Source organism: Lonchura striata, chromosome 4A, assembly GCF_050655825.1.
Source record: "Lonchura striata isolate lonStrDom1 chromosome 4A, ASM5065582v1, whole genome shotgun sequence".
Classification (NCBI taxonomy): Eukaryota; Metazoa; Chordata; class Aves; order Passeriformes; family Estrildidae; genus Lonchura; species Lonchura striata.
Window position 1 is genome coordinate 18254410 of NC_140742.1, and position 22142 is coordinate 18276551.

General features: G+C 54.2%; 2 protein-coding genes across 4 annotated transcripts in view; one reads left to right on the plus strand and one right to left on the minus strand.

Annotated features, from left to right (window-relative positions):
• LOC110467865 (gamma-aminobutyric acid receptor subunit beta-4) overlaps positions 1-5347 on the minus strand; it is an 82966-nt gene extending 77619 nt beyond the window's left edge. For both annotated transcript variants that reach the window (XM_021525247.3, XM_021525246.3), the window contains exons 1-2: positions 4213-5347; positions 44-132 (exon numbers count right to left, since the gene is read on the minus strand). In XM_021525247.3, the coding sequence (XP_021380922.1) occupies positions 44-132; positions 4213-4292 (169 nt within the window). In that variant the 5' untranslated portion in view covers positions 4293-5347. The remainder of the gene's footprint in view (positions 1-43; positions 133-4212) is intronic.
• Positions 5348-5466: 119 nt separating this feature from the next.
• The window catches only part of LOC110472673 (gamma-aminobutyric acid receptor subunit alpha-3), a 124789-nt gene continuing 108113 nt past the window's right edge, over positions 5467-22142 (plus strand). Inside the window, exons 1-2 of one of the 2 annotated variants that reach the window (XM_031504822.3) lie at positions 5467-5603; positions 6002-6138. In XM_031504822.3, the coding sequence (XP_031360682.3) occupies positions 6031-6138 (108 nt within the window). In that variant the 5' untranslated portion in view covers positions 5467-5603; positions 6002-6030. Of the gene's footprint in view, positions 5604-6001; positions 6139-22142 lie in introns of those variants that run through there. The other variant, XM_031504826.3, reaches the window with a different exon arrangement.

A 22142-nucleotide genomic window follows, 5' to 3' on the forward strand; every position in this document is an offset into this window, starting at 1 on the left:
GTGAGTGGCCAAGAGGCCCCGGCCCTGCCCCTGCCCCCCGTACCTCCGAAGTCGGGCCTGAGGCGGACGTCATAGCCCTTCAGCAGTTTGTCCACAATCTCTTTCACCACAGAAATATTTCCAGTGGAGGGGCTGAAAGACAAAAGAAGAGAGTTCTCGTCACGCCCTGTGGCATCAGGGGTCCTGGCCAGGTACCTCAGCATGCTTCCCAGCCCAGGCACCAGAACGCCTCAGCCGAGAGCAGAGCCTCTCCGTGCTCTCTCACTCGTGTCTCCTGTCCTTGGCACAGCCCCACCTGCCCACAGGGCCCCACGCCATCCTGGGAGGTGGCTCTGAAGTCTCAGCAGTGTTTTGGCTGCTCTTCTGCATCTCACCCTGCCTCCAGGGCACCCCAAGCTCTGTCCCTCTGTGTAGGCACCCCAGGGTCCTGCTGCTGCACCCCTCAGCGAGCAGCCTGGCCACTGACCCACAACCTGGGGGCTTCGCTGTGCCTGCCCACAGAGGGGCAGGAATTGTCCTGCAGCCTCTCCCTCGCAGGTCTCACTCCCCTTCCTCAGCCCAGCCGGGCTCTTGCTCCAGGCCTTGCATCACCCAGCACAGGCTTGGCACGTCCCGAGGTCCCCACAACACGGGTGGGCCCTGGCAGGCACCCTGCCCTGTCACACACCCCAGAGCAGCCTCTGCTCCCCGCTGCACCCAGGGCTTCTGCAGGCTACTGAAGCAAACAATGAAGATCCTGAAGAAAACAAGGCTCCTTCTTCTCCTACGGCCTCAATACACAGCTGATCTTTGCCATGCAAAAATTCAGTTTCTGTCACTCAGCATCACTGTGACTTCTTAGCAACGCAGATCAAGAGGCAGAGGCAGGGAAGGAGAGTCCATCTTCCCCTCTGTGTGCCAGAGCAGCAATCCTTTCTCTCACAGCCCTTTAACTACACACAGAGGGGCAGATGCCCTCCCTAGCACCCATCCAGCCTTACAGCAAGAAAGGAGTTCCTTCCAAAATCAGCCCAAGGCCCAAACCAAAACTGAAGGTGGGGAACCAGAAAGCAGGGGATGCTAAAAATACCGGACCTAAAGGGTGCTGCGGGGTGTATCAGGTTTTGTGCTTGAATCCCCAGCCTCTGTGCCACCCTCATCCCCTGCTTTGCATGAGAATAGAGACCTTGCCGGTGACAACTGCTGCTCTTTGCAGTCACCCACCACAGCAGCATGTCTCCTGTCAACACCGCCTCCCACATCCATCCCAGTGAACCTGGAGAGCTGCACCACGGCCCTGCCTCTGCCTGCCAGCCCCGTGCCAGGGGCTGCCGCTGGCATGGCCCTGTGTCTGCACACACACGCACACAGACAGACAGACAGACAGACAGACAGACAGACAGACAGGCGTGCTCTCCTGGCTGCACCAAGGGGACAGGGACTCCCTGTCTGTGCACACAGACACACAGACACAGGGGAACACAGAACATGCCCCGAGGTGTGTGCATGTGTGTGACCCCATCCCAGCCAGCACCTGGGGGTGACTGGAGGTGACTGGAGGTGACAGTGGGTGCAGACCTTGCTCTGCTGGGGTGTGATGAGAGGCTGGGCTGTGGACACCATTTATGAGGAACACAGACACTGGCATTTGTGGATCTGCTGATCCAGACTCACGTAGGACCACCTGGGAGCCCGGGCAGCTCTCAGGGCTCTGGATATGCAGGAATTTCTCAGCAGGACAGCAAATGTGAGACAGCACCCAGCTCTGGTGCATGCACAGCCAAGGAGCCCTCGTGCTCCAGGGGAAGGGGTCTGAGCTCCACTCCTGAGTGTGCTCCTGAGAGGGGTACAGCTCTTCCTTGCACGGCTTTAATCACTGCAAAAAGGCCAGAGAGGTGTGCGCAGGTGGGCACTTCCACAACACCGTGGCCGGGCTTGCAAGGTCCACTTGCACCTGTGGATTTCTCTGCAGGTGTGTGAGGTTTTGCAGCATGCAAAACACAGTCCTGTCACTGAGCACTGAGAGCGTGCAGCAGCATTTGTTCATCTCTAGACAGCCATTCCTAGGTACACGGATTCCCACATTCTTAATATGGACACTGTGCCTTTCTCAAGGGATTTGGACACCTCTGCTTGGCTTCCTACAATGTGTAAACTCAGGAATCAGTGTTTACCTCATTAATATAAGAAGGGAAGTCGAGGTAAACAGTAAACAATGTGTCAGGGGCCCTGCAGGAAGGGGCAGAGTGGGACGAGGGCCATGGGGACTCCTTCCTCCTCACCAGCCTAGTGAGGTGGCCTAGTGAGGGAATAAACCATCATGATTAAGGACAAGGTCTTTTGCCTCCCAGTGCTCCCTCTGATCCAAAAAGCCATATCCCTCCCACTGAGGAGGCAAGTGGTGCCTTTGCCCAGCTGTGGGCGAGCAGCTGCATGCCAGTGCTATTCCTGGCGAATGTGGGTCTGCATCCGCTCGGGAGCACTCACAGCCAGCCTGTGATCTGAATTCCGGAGTGCTGTGCCCCTGATTCTGTGTCAGTGGGCATGTGCTCTGCACAGCCACGTACCCTTGCAGCCAAACATCTCCATACCAGCACCCCGTGCTGCTGGCTGGGCTGTGTAGGAGTAGCTGGAGGCTTGTGCACATGGAGAGTGTTTCGTCTCCGAGCTGTGCACAGACACACGCAGACTAGGGGTGAGAATCAGTGCTGGACACACAAACACACATGCAAGGACACACATCTGAGCAGAGGGGCTTGCTGGGGGCTTTAAATGTCACACATTTGCTTGGACAGTGCTGCCTGTGTGTGTGTCCCCACACAGCAGGACCACGCATGAATGGTGTGGGCAAGGTGGGCATGCGCCTGCGCCTGTGCGTGTTTATAACGATGGGAACACAAATCTGGGCACCCAGAACCCTACAAGGACCTGTGTGTGCATGTTTATAATGACAGGAACACAAATATGAGCACCCACAGCCCCACAAGAACCTGTGTGTGTACATGTTTATAACGATGGGAACACAAATATGAGCACCCAGAGCCCCACAATGATCTGTATGTACATGTTTATAACGATGGAAACACAAATCTGGGCACCCAGAGCCCCACAAGGACTGTGGGGCTGTGTGATGCTACATGTGTGCACGTTTATAACGATGGGAACACAAATGGATCATTTATAATGATGGGGCACCCAGAGCCCCGCAAGGACCTGTGTGTGTGCATGTCTATAACAGGAACAGAAATCTGGGCACCCAGAGCCCCGCAAGGACCTGTGTGCGTGCGTGTTGATAACGATGGGAACGCAAATGGATCGTTGATAACGACGGGGCACCCAGAGCCCCACAAGGACCTGTGTGTGCGCGCCGGGAGCTGCTCCCCGTGCAGGCTGAGCAGGGAGATGCCAGAGCTCCCCCCGGCAGCGCAGGGACAAACGCACCTGCCCGCAGGTGTGCGAGGGAGGGACGGAGGCAGGCAGGCAGGGAGGGGGAGCAGCAGCAGGCAGCGCTACCCCCGTGCGGGAAGGCAGCGGATGAGCGAGCAAACAGGTGCGCTCCGCACACCTCGGCCGGGCTGGATGGGCGCCCGCCCCTCCGGAGCGCGGCGGGCACAGCCCAGCAGAGCTGCGCCGAGCGGGCAGGGGATGATGCCCAGCTGTGCCCGGTGCCCCGCAGGGCAGGCGGAGCTGCGCGCTGCAGGTGCGGAGCCGCACACGGGCGGGCACGGGTGGCTGCGCACACGCAGGGACGGATGCGGACGGATGGCACCCACGGAGGAGGTGCTGCGTGCCATCCGTCCGCGCGGAGGCACGGCCGTGGGCATCGCCCCCGGGGCTCCGCAGAGCCGGGCCGTGGCACGGATGCGAGCGTGGCTGCGTGTGCAGCCCGGGCACGGCCGAGCAGCCTGTGCCGGCTGCGCAGCGCAGCTCCGGGGCTCCGGCGGGCACCATGTTCCCAGCGAAGCCCTTCTCGTTCGGCCCTTTTCCCCCGGGCTGGGGAGGGGGACACACGCTCTGCGAGGTGGGCTCCGGCCGCAGAGCCCGCTCCGCACCTCGTGTGCGAGCATCCCTCCTCCCCCAGAACGGCACGGGCTGGGCAATCACAATAGCGGAACCTGGGGAAAGAACCCCCTCCGCTTCCCCACATCCAGCTCGACGGAGAAATCCCCAACCGAGACAAACAAGCCCTGTGCCAGCCCCCCTGTCCCTGCAGCCTGGGATCGCAATCCTTACCTTTGCGCACAGCAGGCGACACAAAGAGCTGCTAAAGCAGAGACGATTCCACTCAATCTGTCTGCCTGAAATGTCCACATTTCCACAAAGACGAAGGATGAAAAAAAAAATCTTTGGAGGGGAGGGGAAAGAAAGATGGATCTTCTGAAATCCCCCTCCAAAAAAAGGGGGGGAGGGAAAAAAGAAACCAACCCCCCCCCCAGTTAATGATTTCCGAGAGAAAAAGAATAATGAAAAAAACCTAAAAAATGAGGGGGAAAAATACCCCCCCGCTCCTTCAGTGCCAGTCAAAGAATTCGTTTCTTCTTCCTTTCAGCATCCTCTCAACAAGAGACATCCTCTGGCAATGGAGAAAATCCCAAGAGAAAGAAAAATAAAATGCCCCAAAATGGGCTCAGCAAAATGTGAAATCGAATCTCACAGGTACGCGGCAGAAGACGAAGAAGGAAAAAATTAAAAAAAAATGGAAAAAGAAAAAAAACCCAACTCAGTGTCCCCTGAGCACTCCACTTGGATTATTTTTCCTCCTGCTCTTTTGCCATCCGGTTCTGCAGATGTTGCATGGCTCCTGCTACCCACCTTCAGAGAGGAGGAGGAGGAGAAAGAGCGTGTGTGTGTGTGTGTGTGTGTGTGTGTGTGTGTGTGTGCGCGTGTGTGTGTGTGTGAGAGAGAGAGAGAGAGAGAGGGGAGGACGTATGAGTTTTCGAGCAATATGATTTTATTCTGGATTTTACCTATTTGCTCCCCCTTTCCTCTTTATTTTCCAAGGGGGGAAGAGGAAGCCACCCAGCCCCAGTGTGCAGTTATTTTATTTTAGGGAAATCTCAGGCTCGTCACTTGGGAGGTCTGAAGCTTTTGTAAAAAGGCTAAAAAAAAAAAAAAAAAAAAAAAAAAAGGAAAAGCAAATGCAGCCTGGTAAATAAAAAAATGCATATATGCAAGTGTAGAAAATAGATAAATCCCTGTCTGCAGAAGGGCTGCTCTCGCGGGGAGGGTGGATGTCTCCTTAGTGCTGCTGCCGCAGCTCCTGTGGAGTTTTGCTGCTCATTGCAAAGTCACAAGAGGAGGGGAGGAGAGAGGGAGTTTGTGGCTGGGGAGGGGGACTCTCCCGACAAATTGGGATCCTGACGTCATGGCTGACAGCATTAACCCCTGCTGGTTTGCAGAGGGGATGGATGAGCAGTTCTGCTGAGGTGGATTTTTGGGGTTTTTCCCCAGGGAGGTGGGCACAGGGAAGATGATGGGAAAGGTGATGGCATTTTGGCAAGAGAAGGGCAGTGCCTGGGCAAGAGTGGCTCAGCTTTGAGCGCTGATGGGTGCTGTGCTTGCCTGAAACACTGTCATCAGCATAGGCTGAGCTTCCTCCTGCAGCCACAGAGATGGAAAATAAGGTGATTTACTCAGAATGGCTCCATGCCACAGAGCCCAGTGGCCTGGTGGCCTCCTCCAGGGGCACTGGGGGGGATCTGGAGGCTCCGGTGGGGCTGGAGACCACCCCCCCAGGCTGGGGAAGCCCAGTTCAGGAGGGATGCTCAGCTCTCCCTGAAGAATGTTGCTATGCATAAAATGGAGTTTGTGGGAAAAGGGAGCCTAAACTTCCAGAAATGCTGCTGGGGATCAGCTCCTGGTGCTGGGGCTTTTCCTGCTGAAATGGTACCAGCCATGGAAATAATCATGGTCTCCTGTGCACCTGCCTTTGATCTTTGTTTTAAAAAATAATATAATTAAGGAACTCTACATCAGGCATGCAGTAATGTACTACCAAGAAGGATTTTTTTTTTTTCCCTAGGAATAAGAAGAGCTCCAGCAGCACTTTGAATGCAGAGCAGAAGCCATGGCTCAAGGAGGAAACATCTGAGCTCTCACCACCCTGGATGGGATCTCCTCTGCACCTGCCTGGCAGCTCCGAGCAGCCCCACCAAACAGGTACGTCCTGGCTTGCACCTGGGTGTAGATGGTCTCCAAAACCCTCTGGGACAAGGGCCAGAGCAGATGTGTCACTGCAGCTGGCAGGACCAGCTCCAAAATGCCTCTGAGGGGCACAGGGCAATGTCCAGTGGCCACTGGGCAGCTGCTCTCTCCTGCCCTTCCCTGCAGGGAGATCTGGCCAGCAGGAGCAGGGGGTCATCCTGCCCCTGCACTCAGCACTGCTGAGGGCACACCTCGAGTGCTGTGCCCGGCTCTGGCCCCACAGTTTGGGAAGGACTTTGAGACACTTGAGCTCATCCAGAGAGGGCAACGAGGCTGGAGAGGGGCTGGGAACACAAACCCTGTGAGGAAGCACTGAGGGAGCTGGGGGTGCTCAGCCTGGAGAAAAGGAGATCAGGGGTGACCTTGTCACTGTACAGCTCCTGAAAGGTGGCTGTGGCCAGCTGGGGTTGGGCTGTTCCTCAAGGCAGCACTGACAGAACCAGAGCACACAGTGTGAAGCTGCACCAAGGGAAACACAGGCTGGATATGAGGAAAAGCTTTTCATGAAAAGAGTGACAAGGTTCTGGAATGGCTGCCCAGGGAGGTGGTGCAGTCCCCATCCCTGGGTGTGTTTAACAAAGCCTGGATGTGGCACTGGGTGCCAGGGTTGAGTTGAGGTGCTGGGGCTGGGGTGGAATCCATGATCTTGGAGGTCTCTTCCAACCCAGTGACTCTGTGAATTCTGTGTGAATCTGGGAGCATCCATGCCTCTGGGGTTCCTAATGCTCCTTTCCCTCATGCTTGGCTTGGCTCTACATGGTTTCTTCATCAGAGACAGGCCACAGATCCTGTGCTCCCAGTCTCCTTCTCCCGAAAAGCGTGGTGGGGAGCGACCTTTCTGAGGAGCTTCCCCCTGGCAGGCCAGACTGGGCTGTTGCAATGCAGAGACACCAAGCCAAGGAACAGCTGAGTGCTGTGCTGTGCTGGCCTGCTGTCACTGGGGGCAGTGAACGTGTGGGGTTTGTGGGGAAAAGAAAGGCTGGGGAAGGTTTAACACCTACAGTGAGGCTGTGCTGGAATGGGAGGGGAAATGATATTCTCACTTACTTCTAAGGCTGGTGGAAAGCATTCTCTGCTTGGTTTAGTGCCCAGACCACCCCTGCTTGTCCAGACTTAGGCAAATTAAGCTCAGATTAGTGATGTCCACTGCCTTCTCAAAGACCCAGGCAGGTAAGTGACACTTGTCACATGCCAGTCGATGTGCTTGTCCCTGTGGAGTCAGGGCTGTGCTGCCCATGGCTTTCACTGCAGGCCACTCCCTGTGGCCTCCACAGGGAGTACAGGGTGCAGGACCTCACCAGGACACCCAGCTGGTGACATTTCACTGCGTGGTGGCCCAGAGCAAGCCTGTGTGCCCGGGCTCCCAGTGCTGGCCGAGCACGGTGCCCTCAGGCTGCTCCCGGGCTCCCACACGCCCGCCCGGTGTCACAAGCAGTTCATGCTTTGTCACCACCCCCAGGAGCTCGTGGCTCCCTGCTCCTGTGGCTGAGGGGTCCGTGGGGAATGGCCAAAGCTAGAGGGTTGCTCCACCACTCTGTTGAAGAAGAGGAGGCAGCGCAGCAGATCTGGTCCTGCAGGATGTCCCCACGTGCCCAGGACGAGCTGCCTGGTGCCACCAGGTGCTGGCTGCTGTACAGGTACAGCATTCACCTCCTCTGCTGCTGCCAGCACACAGAGCTCCTGACAGCAGCGACTTGCTGAAGCATTTCTTCTGATTGAAGCTGCTGGGCACCAGGGAGGAGCTCCTGGGGAGATGAGAAGCATTTGCCTCTGGGCACTCATTAAACCCTGCCTGGTCTCTTCCTGTTCTGCCCCCTTTGCTCTGCTCCCTTCCACCAGCCATGATTGCAAGTTACTGGCAGGAAAGGTAAGTGAAAAGCAAATGTCAGAGGCATACATGAAGAAGAAAAATTATGCTCACAAATGGTGACATTTGTGCTTGCAAGTTCACCCAGTCGGGAGCAGAAACCATATCACATGAATTCTCTGACCACTCAGCCACAACGGGGAACTTTGGAAAGCCCTGCTTGGCAGGGAAGGCACCCAAAGGAGCTGCTGTGTGCTCCTGAGAAACCTACCTGGAGCCACATCCTGGGCTAAAGGACTGCTCTGGAGTTAGTGCCCATCTCTGCTGGCTCTCATGAAGGCTGCTGCAGAGTAAAACGTGCCCATGCTCACAGAGGAGTTTGTTCCTTGCCCTCCAGAAGATGGGCATCCTCGAGCCTCTCCCAGAGCCCCAAACGCTGTGTCTCCCTTCTCTTCTGGGGGCTCTCTGCTCTCCAGTGAGGGCCCACTGATGGGTTTTTCTGAAGTTCACCTTCTGATCCTGCCAGTGTCTGTGAGAGGCTGCTGGAGGTGCTGTGGCTGTAACCACCCTGCAGAGGCCACAGAGCGTCGTGTTTGTGGCCATTTGCTGTCCTCCACTATTAAATCACTCATTTTCACTCTTCTCTTATTTGCTGCCCTGCTGAAATCTCCACACCCTGGCCCCTCTTCTTCTCCAGAGGCCACTGCCAACTCCAAGCCCCAAGTGCTGCTTTTCCCAAGGGCTTGCCATCAAGGTGAAAAATCTCCCTCATCTCCTCTCCCAGCCAGCTGGAGAGCTGGCTCTTCATTCCAGCCAACAATTCCCAGAAGAAGATGGTTATTCTCCTAAAGCAGAACAAGGACAAGAGCTGAGAAAGCAAAAGAACTTTTATAATACCTGAAATTTAATGGAAGTCCCGCAGAAAAGGAGAAAATACAGTCTTACAGCTGGCCTTTCTGTGCAGAAGGTAGAAAACAACCTGAAAGTAAATGAAGTGCACCTCATGAGGTGGAAATAGAGACAAGCAGAGGCAAAGGAGAGTTTTCCCACCCTGTGTAGAACACAGCCTCTATCTCCTGCTGCAGCTGCATCCAGACTGAGCTCACTAAACCAAAGAGCCTTTGCAATTCCAGTTCCAGTTCCTGCAGAAAAGGCTTCCCTCAAGCTATCCTACAGGACAAAGGCTCCATCACCACCCCCAGTGCCATCTAAACACCCTCAGGTGCTGACAAGGAAAGTCCACAAGCCCCAGCCCCTTGGACTGACAGCTCAGGCAGCTGTGACTCCTGTTTTAGTGACCCTGCATCCTCTGATTCACAAATGCCTCCTCATGTGTTAGCCCAGGAGCCTCTCTGCTTGGACACTCCACGTGCTAGATGTTCTATATTCCTGAGGAAATGCCTCAGAATGCATCCACGGGGTTCCCCATCTTTGCTGGGTTAAAGACCCTTCACCACTTTGCAAGGTGGTCCAGAGTAAGTGGAAATGTTGACCATTCTTAGGCACTGTGAGTGGAGGATGAGCAGAGCTTGCCTGCAGTCCTGTATGTCCTGTGTGCTCAAATGTCTCCAAGCAGAGCTTGGAAAGTGTGGTGGGAAGGGAGAAAGGACTGTCCTTGGAGGCGGGTTCATGCACCACCTCCCATCCCAGCCTGTCTTTGAGCTCAGGAGGCTGCAGACAATGTTCAGTTTGGGCTTTCCTTCACTCAGGAAATGGCCTGGCCGAGCAAAGGTCCTTTGGTCAGGAGAGTGCAGAAGTGCTGTGCTGGCTGTGGCTGTTGGTTAGCTGTGGTTATTGAGGTTTAGCTCTCATGTCTACAACAAAAGAACATCACTGCCAACACCACAGCCTCCTCCTGCCAGGCACAGCCAGCCTGCAGGGTGACAGTGACTTTGTCCTGAGCTGTGGCACAAGGACAACCTGCTCCAGCCACACCCAAGGTGGGTGATGGGGAAGGCAGGTGAGTCAGGTGTGCAGCCTCAGCACTGACAGACATCCCCAGCAGAGCTGTGGTGCCAGGGGGGGTGTGAATCCATCCCTCCTCGCGTGCTGAGGGATGCAGAGCCCCGGTCCTGTGGCTCTGTGTCTGACTGTAGGTGTCCTGGCTGGTTTTCTCCTTGCATTTCCATTATGGTGCTCAGGAGGAGAAACAATGTCCCTTGGGACTGGCATTTCTGATCGTGTTGGGACTGGCAGTGTGAAGGGCACTAGGCAAGGAAAAGGCCCTTCAGCCCCCGCAGAGAGTTAAGAAGTGCCCAAAAATGCCTCCCTACTCGTTATTGTTAGTGCTGGAATCTGTTCTGGGGGCTGGGCCCGTGTCCCCCTTTAGGCCTTCCCATTTCAGAGGGTGTCACACTTGTCACTCCCAGGGATGCTCCTTCCCACCTGTGCCAGCAGAGGAGTCCCCTTCTGAGTCAAAGCTCCTGGTCTGAGTCATGGAGCTACAGCAAAAACATCTGGAAGCAGCAGTGGAATGGATGACAAGGATCTAAGCAGAAAACTCCGCTCCTGACCACCACATGGAGGTGTGGATGGTTTCATCTCCTTTTTCTCCCTCAGGCCCCACAGCTCTTCTGCTCTAGGGCTCAGCAGCAGCACCCAGGAGGAAGGGGGAGCTGAGAAGCCCAGCTGCTGGTCCCTGCTGGCTGCAGGGACAATGTGTTCCCAGAGCAGGTGCCACCTGCCTCCGCCCAAATCCCTGCAGCTTCCAGCACCTGCGCTGAGGGGACACAGCAGAGGTGACAAGAGAGGGTCCCTGGGGACACCTGCACTCCATTCAGCCTCAGGGGTCAGGCCCAGCTCTCCTGGAGTCCTCCTCTGTGTTTATCCCGTGACAAAGCTCGTGGCGTGTCCTCCACGGGCAATGCCCCTTCCTCTAGGTCGTGGCTGAACTCAGCTGAACAGGACTGGGCCCAGCAGTGACCCCTGGGCAGCAGCAGCAGCTTCAGGCCTCCAGCTGGACTCTGGGCCACCATCAGAGCCCCCTGAGCTCTGCCACTCAGCCAGCTGTGCAATCTCAACCTCCCAACCTCACTAGGAGGATGTTATGGACAGTGCCAAGGACTCTGCTGAAGCCAGGGCACACAGGAACCTCTGCTGTCCCCTCACTAGCCAGTCACTTCATCCCCAAAGCCTGCCAGACTGGTGGAGCATCACTTCCCCTTGCTGAACCACGCTGACCGCTCCTGGTAACCTTCTCCTCCCCATGTGTGGAGATGACACTCAGGATGAGCTGTTCCATAACCTTTCCAGGGATGGAGCTGAGGCTGCTGGCCTGCAGTTCTCTGGGTCCTTCTTCGTGCCCTTTTTGAGCACTGGAGTGACTTGGCTTTCCTCCAGGCCTCAGGTAGCTCTCCTGTTCCCCATGACCTGCAACTGTGATGAGATCATGGCTCTGTGACCACACAGAGATCTCTAAATCTTCTTGTTTATGCCCCATGCCGTGTGCACTGCTGCACAGGCATTTCAGAGAGCTAATGGAGCCTGAAAGTTCCCAGTAAAGGCTGCAAGAGGATCCCCTTAGCTGTCCGTCTACACCTTCCCAGTGCCACACCATGCCAGGGAGCTGCTCTGCTTAGTTCCTTCCCTGGAGCACATCAAGACCCCCTTAACCATGTTCTGATCTCCACTGGCAGCCCCCCATTCCCATCTGGGAGGTTTCTGACTTCCCAAATTTAGTGTCTCTCAGTTTTGAGCAGACACCTAAACCAGCTAGCAGGATTCTTTCTGTGATGGAAGGACTGGGCACCCTTTCTGTGGTGGAAGGAATGGGCACTTTCTGTGGTGGAAGGGCTGGACACTCTTTCTGTGGTGGAAGCTGGACACTGCCAAGTGCAGCGGTCAGTGTGGAAATGCAGGAGGAGACATGCAAAATGTGCTTTCTGAAGGCACACCCTGCTCTGGGAGAGATGTGCTTCCTTCCCCTAGCACTCGTCCTGCCTGTGACAGGGCATTTGCAATGCATTCCCCTGGGAACAGGATGTGTGCTCCTCTCTGGCTCAGCACTCCGTGTGGGATAACCCATGTGTGCTTTTCCATGGTGCTCATCCCCTGCAGTGGTTGCAGCAGGCTTTGCCTGACAGCTCTAATCAGGTGGCTGAGTGCTGAGTGACTTTTATGACCTGAAAAGGGTGATAATTGTGCCCAAATTAGCTCTCAGGAGTGTTATATGGCCGTGAGGAAACACGACTTGTACATTATGGGTTGGGAGACAGTGAGATGTGTGTCCTGCCCCTGAGATGGATCTGACAGTCCACCAGCCCGCTGACAGCAAGCAACCTCGGGTCGTGCCTGGACTTCTGCAGCCATCTCAGCCTTTGGAGCCGTGAAAACCAAACTCCTGGGTAATTCCACAGCCCTGGGCAGTCTGAGGGTGGGACAGCTGTTAAACGATTCCCTGAGGGAGACATGGATCAAAACAGGGTTTCCACCCCTCCAATGGGGCTGTGCCCGGAGGGAGCCCCACAAACTAACAAACAAACCTTGCAACAAAACTCAGCGTGTGCCTTGCCAGTGCCAAGGTGGCAGATGGGGAGGCAAAGCGAGGAGCTGCAGCAAAGCCTGCAGCCAGCAGCGAGCCCTGGAGACCCCTCAGAGCTGCCAGGGAGACAGGTGAGGTCCCTCCCTGGAAGAGCAGCAGGAAAATGCCCTGTGTCTGCAGTTTGTTTGGGAGCTGGGGACTGAAATCCATGTGATGCTGCGTTGCCTGGCAACAGGCCGGGAGCGATGGAGCACAGGGCAGGTCCTCTGCAGGCTGGGGAGCAGCAGCTCAGCCACGGGGCTGCTGCGCCTGGGCAGCGGGCAGAGGGCAGGGAGAGAGGCCCTGGAGTGACAACACAGCCACAAAAACCCGTGAAGAACCAAGAGGGGGATAAAAGTCTAACTGAGGGCAGGGAGAAAGGGAGAAGTCAGGGGAAAGGGAGAGGAGAGCCCAGAGGAGACATTTGGCCACTCAAGGAGCTGCAAAGGCTCCTGGATGTCACCTCCCAGGGACAGCTGCTGTCTCTGCTCAGGGCTGTCCCAGCTTTGACAGAAGAACTGCAGGGAAATGCAGTTTTCCTTTGAGCACCTCTGAGGGACATCCAGAGTGCTGCTGGCTTCACAGCCTCAGACACGTTTAATTCCACTGGTTTGGGCTGAGAGAACGGTTCTGAGCAGTGAGCATCACACTGGGGATGGCACCAGCTCTCAGAGAAATCCCCAGGAGGGTTCCACTGCCATTTAAACTGATCCTGGGGGGCTCAGGAAAAGGAAAAGGAAAAGGAAAAGGAAAAGGAAAAGGAAAAGGAAAAGGAAAAGGAAAAGGAAAAGGAAAAGGAAAAGGAAAAGGAAAAGGAAAAGGAAAAGGGAAGGGGAAGGGGAAGGGGAAGGGGAAGGGGAAGGGGAAGAGGAAGAGGAAGAGGAAGAGGAAGAGGAAGAGGAAGAGGAAGAGGAAGAGGAAGAGGAAGAGGAAGAGGAAGAGGAAGAGGAAGAGGAAGAGGAAGAGGAAGAGGAAGAGGAAGAGGGGCAAATGACAAGGAAAGCAAGTGGTTTCCATCATACCAAATGTTTTTGGTCTTCAAAATCCTTCTCAAAACCACAGTTCTCCCTGTACATCTGTCCCTGCATTTGCATCCAGAGCCGAGGGGAGCCCCTGGCAGACACCCCCAAGCAATGGACTGAAGTGCTGTTCTGTCCCACATCTGAGGTTTGCCCAGTTCTCCCTGCTCATTTCAGCCCATTTTCACCACTGGGTCAGGACGGAGGCTGAGCTCAGCCCCCCACACCACTCCCCTGACACCAACAGTGTCTGCCCCTGCACAGAGCAGATTGCAAAAAATGACATCCCCATCCCCTTGGCCACCCTCTGGCTTCCCCTTTTGATGTTTCACCCTACCCACAGCATCCCACAGTGTGCTCAGGAGGAGGAATCCATCCATGTTTCCTCTGGGACACATAAAACAAGGTATTTTGCTCACACTCACATGGTGAGGGAGCAGTGGGGTTGTTGATGGGTTGCAATTTCCCTCTTCTCAGCTCTAGACTCTTAATAATTAAAACTTTTACCTCAGTACTTTCAATTTTGGTAGTTTTTACCCAGTCTGACTGTAAACAGTGCTGTAACAGGACTTTGACCTGGCAGGAAGTTCCAAACCCAGCATTTAATTTATCCCAATTTGAAAAGATGAGCAAAAATACTTTATCTAAGTACAGCTGCTTCTGAAATGCCAGGATAAAGTTTTGTTTTTAGCTGTGCCTTTCTTGTCATTTATGATAGGAGGCAATACTAAATTTACCCTGATAAGTACTGCAACACTCATCAGAACAAAGCCTATTACAATTTTCTATCATGAGTATGGAGGGGGAAAAAATCATTCTTTGCGGAACATCTCCACTTTGTACCGTGTTTTCTGAGAAAATTAATCCTCCTGCTCTCTCTTCAGAAATTAAGGCTGAGCAGAGCACCTGAGAGCAGCAGGGGAGGCAGCACTCCTGGGAGCTGGTGCTCCTTGCAGGGGGAAGCAGCTGGAGCCCAGGACAGGCCCTGCTCACACTGACTGTGCCAGCTGCACTGCTGACCACGGCTGTCCTTGCCTCAGCTTCCCAAGGAAAATCGCTTTTTTTTTCCAAGAGTAATACTCCAGAATCTGTTCAGAGAGGGGCTGCAGCGTGTTCCCTGTGAATCCTCTCCCTGCAGCAGGCTGCTGTCCCTCTCACCCCACTGGCTTTTCCCAAGCAGAGCTATCTGTAACTGAAGCAATAGCTGAAACATCTGATTTTCTACCACCCAACACCTCCTGCTGCAGCTAGCACCAGCCTCAGGTGAGTGTATAAAGAGACATAACACTTCAGTAACATGGAACATTTGCTTTTTGCTGGTGCCAGCTGCTGCAGAAGGTGGTAGGGAGTGAGTTGGAGCTGGAACAGGAATTTTGGGAAGCTGTTGCCATAAATCCAGGCCACATCTAATCTTAATTTCCTTCACCTTTAGCTGTTTGGATACAGAAAGATAAAGAGGGAAACACAGAGAGAGAAAGAAAACAATGTAAGAAATCTCACCCACAGAGTGACCCCAGCCATGGATGTAGGGCTGTAAGATTTCTCAGTTCATTCCCATTTCTTCCTCACCAAAAGGTGTCTCTAATTATTTCCCTTCAGGCTTGGAACTGTTGTTTTCTGTGTTCACCAAATCCACAGAAGGGGAATGTTTCCATCTGAAGAAAGTCCATAGGGGAAATTAACTTTTCCAAGGAAACAGCAGGGAGGCGAGAGAACAAAGCAACTGGAGGGATAAGTGTAAAGCATCCTGCGAAGCTGCTGGGTGCCAGCTCCTCCAGGGGAGAAAGGCAGCTTCCCTGTGAGTGCAGAGCAGGGAGGGAAAAGCAGCTTCCCTGTGAGAGGAGAGCAGGAATGGCCACAGCACCCAGCTTGGCTGGGGATGTGCAGGCAGGGCTTGCAGGTGGAACCCAGCAACACTGAACTCCCAGTTCATGGAAGCACCACCTTTTTCTTTGCTTTTTTTGGTGTTTCTGGCCCTCATCTGCAACCCAAAAGGCTGTAGGAGATAAGCAGGGGCTGGGTTAAACACAGACACGGTGTGGCCAGGCAGAATCTGAGTTACACATTTGGCTGGCCATGGTTTTCCACAGCCAGCAGCTGCTCACAGTGGGCTTGCAGATACCAGTGGTGGCATTTTTGGTGGTTTCTTTAACTGAATAAAAGCAAATGCCCCTGCTACCCTCCCCAGGGTCCCAAAGGAAGAGAACTGCCAAGCCTAAAAGCCCCACAGCACAAGCTCAATTCAGGGCTTCACATCCTGGGTCCTCTTTAAAAGAGGGCACAGCACAACACCATGCTGACTGAAGTGAGCTTACCTGTATTTCTGCTCTTCCCTTGCTCCAATCTCTGTTCCCCAGTGTTGGAATCTGAGGCATTGATGATTCCCAGATTGCAGAAAGTCTCTGTCAGCCCCCTGCCAAAGCAGAAGCCAGAATTGGTCTGTGCTGGTTTCCAGGTTGTTTATTCTGTTTCTCTCTCACATGTTCTGCTGCCCTGCCCAGCTCTGTCCTGCAGGGCAGCGTGTGGGGCTCTGCCCTCAGTGGGATGTGACAAACATTAAATACCAGAAACTCCCTGGGCTGGATTTACAAGAACGTGCCAATATCTGTCACCTACGTTGGACAGTGTGTCCCCAGCCTGAACCAACAGAAAAATGCCAACACCACAGTGAGACATGGAGGGCATGAAGAAGGAGAAAAAGGACAAGGCACACCCAATTTCCTCCATCTTGTGCCCTTTGGACCCCTTATCTAGAATCCTAAAATTTTACTTTTGCACCCATGCCACACTTAATTATTCCTGATATCAAACACTCAGAGCTTGTAATTCATCCTGTAAGACTGAAAACCCTTTTCCATGGCCAGAGATCACAGCCAGTGTCTCTGGGGGCTCTGTCCAGGGGGGTTCCTGACCCCTGCCAGGGTCCCAGACCTTCCAGGGCAGCCAGAGGGAAGCCCTGGATCCCCACACCCAGGGCAGGGGAGGCTTTTCCTCCATGGCTGGAGAGGACAAGGAACTTTACAGCCAAAACCATGAGGGGCAGGCTGCAGAGGCCAGGCCAGGGGCAAGGACAGAGCTGGATGCCTGTGTCCTCAGGGAACCTGCACCTAAGGTGCCTTAGCCACGTGATCAACTGCTCACTTGTTAAAATTTTAAAGGTTTGTTAAACTTTAACCAAAAAAATACAACAAAAGGACTAAATAAGGAAAAACTACAGTGCTGAGAGCCCTCGTGACTATCAGCCATGTGCTCCTCTTCAAATTGGATGCTCTGCTTTTTATACTTCTAGCTCCTCTTCAAGTCTTGTCAGTCGGCTCCTTCCTTGCCATCCAGGAGAGGAGATCACTTTCTTACACATTGATTGGAGGTCAGGGATTACTACAGTAACAAGCCAACCCTCCCAAATGCCCTGACTACCAAGGCCACCCTGACAACGATGCTGGGGGCAGGACATATTACAGAAACAACTCTACAGCTACAAAACTTCTCTTAACATGCATACTGTGTTCAGCCCTTAACTGTGAGAGCCAACCATTACTCATCTGCAACAGCCAGCACTCCCCCAGCAGAAGGAAGAGCTTCTGAGCCTGCTTCCCAGGCCCCCATCAGCTCCTGGATGTGAAATTGTTTCCCAGACCACCAACAGAATTCTTCCAGCAAGGATGGCCCAGCTCTGCAGAGAAAACAGAACCAACAAATGGGTTTGTTCTGGGTGATGCCCAGACATCCATACAGAAACACTGGTGGCAAGAGGGCTCAGGAGAGCAGCCCAACCTCCCCCCAGGCTGTGAGCCATCCACACAGCCCAGGACACTGCTGCTCCAAGGGGATCCCTGCTTGCCCAGGCTCAGGTAGGTGCTGGTTGATGAGTTCCTCCTTTCTCTTCCAGCACAAGCCCTGTGCCACATCCCCACCTTGTCAGGCTGGGGTGACCTCAGGAGCAGGCAGCAAATCCATAGCTCCCCTGTCCTTGGGGTCAGCCAGCACCCTGAGGGGTTCTGGTGGTGCCACTCACATTTACAGCCACAACTCTCCAGGCTCTAAGGGAACTGGAAAAGCTCTTTGCTTTATTATGGCTAATTCCCAGTGGAATTGCAGGGGTCAGGGGGAGGCTGCTTTTTGTGCCAGGATGTCCTGATTGTGAGAATCCAGAGCTTCCCTCTGGCTGCCGTGGGACCCTGGCAGGGTCAGGAACCCCCCTGGACAGAGCCCCCAGAGACACTGTCTGTGATCTCTGTCCATGGAAAAGAGTTTTCAATCTTACAGGATCAATTACAAGCTCTCAGTGTTTGATATAAGTCATAATTAAGTGTGGCACGGGTGCAAAAGTAAAATTTTAGAATTCTAGATGAGGGGTCCAAAGGGCACAAGATGGAGGAAATTGGGTGTGCCTTGTCCTTTTTCTCCTTCTTCATGCCCTCCATGTCTCACTGTGGTGTTGGCATTTTTCTGTTGGTTCAGGCTGGGGACACACTGTCCAACGTAGGTGACAGATATTGGCACGTTCTTGTAAATCCAGCCCAGGGAGTTTCTGGTATTTAATGTTTGTCACATCCCACTGAGGGCAGAGCCCCACACGCTGCCCTGCAGGACAGAGCTGGGCAGGGCAGCAGAACATGTGAGAGATAAACAGAATAAACAACCTGGAACCCAGCACAGACCAATTATGGCTTCTGCTTTGGCAGCGGGGCTGAGAGACAGAGACTTTCTACAATCTCAGAATCATCAATAGCTCAGATTCCGACACTGATCAAGCCAAGCACTGGTGATGGCATCTTCAAAGCGCTGAAGAGGGGTAAATCCTCTCCCAGCACGGAAGTTCTGGGGGGCAGTCAGGGAAGGACCGGCCGGGCACAGGCACATCCCCGGCCCGGTGCCCGGCTCCGGGGGAGCGGAGCGGCTCTCACGACCCCGGGGCCCGCAGGCGCTGTTGGCACGGCAACGCGGGATGCTGAGCGGGGACCGCGGGCGGCACTTTGCAATCGGCAGCACGGAGAAATGTTTGATGGATTTTTAAAATGCCAGCCTCGCACGCTCCCGTTCGCTCCTTGCCTGCCTCCTCCCGCACTCGCTCACTCCACCTTGCGCTGCCAAGCTGAACAACGACGTTACTGCGGTGGGAGAAAAACGGCATCATCTGTGCCCGGCTGCCAGGGAGAGGGGCAGAAAGGCTGAACCACTTCTTTTCCTGGCAGCCCCCCCTGTCTTGCCAGTATCTCTCCCTGTGGAGGCAAAGGCAGGCGGTGCAGAGGGACTGGGGCTCCAGCAGGAGGCTCAGGCTTTGTGCCATGATTTCCCACATTTCTCATCAACACTCTGGGCTACTTTACCCTCCCCATTGCTGGATGAAGAGGGCAACTCTGACTTACCTTTTGTATTTTTAAAATGGTTTAAGACCCAAGGCTTTTCAAGCATTAAGTAGTTCTTGTTCACCGTTAGAACTGATGCAGAGTACTCCTAAGGGAGCTGAGAGGAGTGAAGAGGCAGAGAAAAAAAGCAGATTTTTCTGCATAGCCAAAACCTTCACTGCTTCCACAGGGACTCTCTGGGACGCTGGAGATGAGATCAGGACTCCCTGCACCAATGGCAGCTGCAGAAGTCCCTGTTCCCACTCCAGGGGTGACCTCCCAAACCAAAGGACTTTGTCCCCCAGTGCAGCAGGCAGGCACATGCCACCCTCCTGCACGTAATTTGGGACAGCATGGCAACCACACAGTGCCACACGGCTCTGGCTAACACCAGCACAAACACCCTGCTGCTTTTTGCCTGGGTATGATGCCAAGGGGACGTTTCAGTGTGGTTCTGCCTTCTCCCTGGGCTACAGAATGGCCCAGGTCTCCTGCAGGGGCTCACCAAGGGTCCCCTCCAGCAGCATCCAGCTCTGCAATGGCTCTGGGAGCCTTGTGCTTCACACCAGGGCTTTGTGTGCTGCTCCTCCCCAGTCCACCAGCCTAGAGAGGTGATCATGGGAAAAGTCACCTGTGACATCTGGCAACACTCAACCAGCAGGACACCCACCCCAAAGAGTTTCCCCCTGGGAGGTTACAGCAGTGGAACAGCCCTGAGTGCATCACCAGGCCCTACGTGCCCCACCCAGCCCCACCTGGGGGATGGGATGCCCACCTCTGTCTTCCCCAGCTCAGAGGGTGCTTCTCTGGATCCTCCTGCAGCTCATATCCCAGGAGGAAGGCAGACAGACAGGTACTTCTGGAAAGAAGGTCCCACTTGAGTCCCTACAGTGCAATTTCTCCTGTAATGTCTCCCAGCTGGGCAGAGCATGGGCCAGCTCCTGCTCCTAATCCCTCCTCAAGGTAAGAGTGAAGGGGACCTTGGCAGGAGGGACAAGAAAAGAGCAATGCTCTAAGGTCACCAAGGAGGTCTATGTCAGAGAGCAGTGTTTTGTTACTAAAACACACCTTGAACTCCACATGGGCTTTAGGCTCTAATATTTTGCACTCAGATGTGGCTGAGCATGATCTGAATAGGTGAGGAGACATTTGTGTCCTTTCCTCCCGAGGGTGAAAAGGCAGAAGGGGTTGGTCAGTAGGAAGTGATGCCTCAGGTTTTGGCTTTTCTATTTTTCACATTCTGTGCTGCTGTAGTGTGTAGTTCTGAGCTTGGTATTATGGGATGGTGAGCTCTCTTCACAGAGCAGGGAGACAAAACAATTCCATCTCCAGATGGGGATCAAGGACAAATGATCCAAATCTCAGGCCCAAGAGCACAAACAACGTGGGCTGGAGAGAAAAACAAGCAGGATGGGACTGATGGGCTGGAGCTGTAACTGGACAATGAACTCCAATCTGCAAATGGAGCAGAACTTATAAAAATGAGAGATCTTGTGACCAAGCCCTCTTCTGCTTCCACCTTGGGGCCATCCAGGCAGAGCCACGGCTGTGGCTCTGCTCCTGCCAGGGTGTGGCCTCTGAAGGCTCTCCAATAAATTTCCTCTTTATTCCCTTTATCCCCATCTAGCTCTGCTCCAGCTCCTTAAGGCATCAGCAGAGCCCAGGTCTCATATCCTGGGCTGCCTCACCTGCAGGAAGGAGCTCGACTGCCCTGTAGGACTGGCTGGTGTGTGGGGACAGGCAGGACCCTCCCGTGGCTCAGGGGGTCTCAGTCACAGCAGCTGATGTGTTGGCTCTCATTAGGAAGTGAATTTTTGAATCCCCTCCTCAGTGCCCTGCTGGTGCAGCCCCCTTCCCCCTGAGCCTTGCAGAGAGGCACAAACGCCCCTGGATTTGCTTGGGGAGAGGTTGTGTGGTTTTGTGTGAGTGCTCAGCCCTGGTGCTGCTGCTGGCAGAGGCAGGAATCCCCCATCTCTGGGGGGAGCAGAGGGGGATGGGGCTGCTGCTCTCCTCCAGCTCTGGTTGACGTGCAGGGAAGAGGAATCCTCTCCAGCAGCTCGTCACTGTGCCAGCACCAATCGCAGGCAGACAGGGAATCCCTTTGCAGGGAGCAGCTCTGCTGAGCCCAGCCAGCTCCTGACAGGATCCTGCACACACACACAGCCCCCCCTGAGCAGCATCCCACCTCCTCCCCCCAGAGGAATCCTCAGAGCTCCCTCTCTCCTCTGTTCTTTCTGTTCTTTTGTGTCCCCCCAGCATAACCACCTCTCCTGAATTTCTTCTGCCTCGCTCCACACTGCTCTGCAGCTTTCTGTGCTCAAAATAATTTCTGCTCAGGGAATTCCTCTCCCTCCCTCTCTGCTCTCCTGCAGTATTTCTTGCTGGCCTTTGCCCTAGGAGATGTAGTTGAGCATTAGCCCAAACATCATCTCCCACTGGTGATCTGTAGCAGACTGGATAACTTTAAAACCCTCCTGCAAAACCATCTTGTTTCAAAACCAGAGCATGAAAGAAGAAGGCTTTGCTTTCCAGGTGGGGTGTTTGCTGGGGAATTATTCTAAGCAATATTTTGGTGAAGGGCTATGTTCACCTAGGGCCTGAGAAGGAACAAAATCTGGGCCTGGGAGCAGCAGCCTGGGCATGGCTGCCAGCATCCATCTCCGTCCAGCCACCTGTAATACTGGAGGGAGCCTCTGTATCCAGCCCACAGACTGCAATTCATCATCTGCAATCCCAATCAGCATATTTACTGATTGATTGATAGTGCTGTGCTTCTGTGGGAGGCCTCACAGGTTGGGCTGGGTTAATCCTGGCAGCAGAACTGTGGAGCAGAGTTCTCTGGGCTGTGATGAGGGGCTGAGTGTCAGCAGTGCAACCAGGTGTCCTCAGAGATGGGTTTAAGGCACTGCAGAGCCTGGGTTTTTCATTCTTTGCTGTAATTAGGGATTGTTTCTTGCTTCTGCCTTTTGTTTCAGCCTTCTTCCTCCTGCAGTGAGCTGCTGAGTTTGGTGATTCCTCTGCAAGGGGTTGAGGGGACATGAGCAATTACTGCTCCATAGCAAATGGGTTGGGTTTAGCTTTTTGAGCTGGACCTAATACTCGATGAGCCTTGAGAGCAGCCTGGTTGCCAGGGTGCTGTGCATGCTGTAATGTGTGTGTGCATGTGCTGCAGCTGCTGCTCAGAGCTTCAGTGAGGTAAGAGGAGGAAGCTGTATGTTATAACCTCCCTTTAAAATACTACAGCAGCCTAATGCGAGCCTGTGACG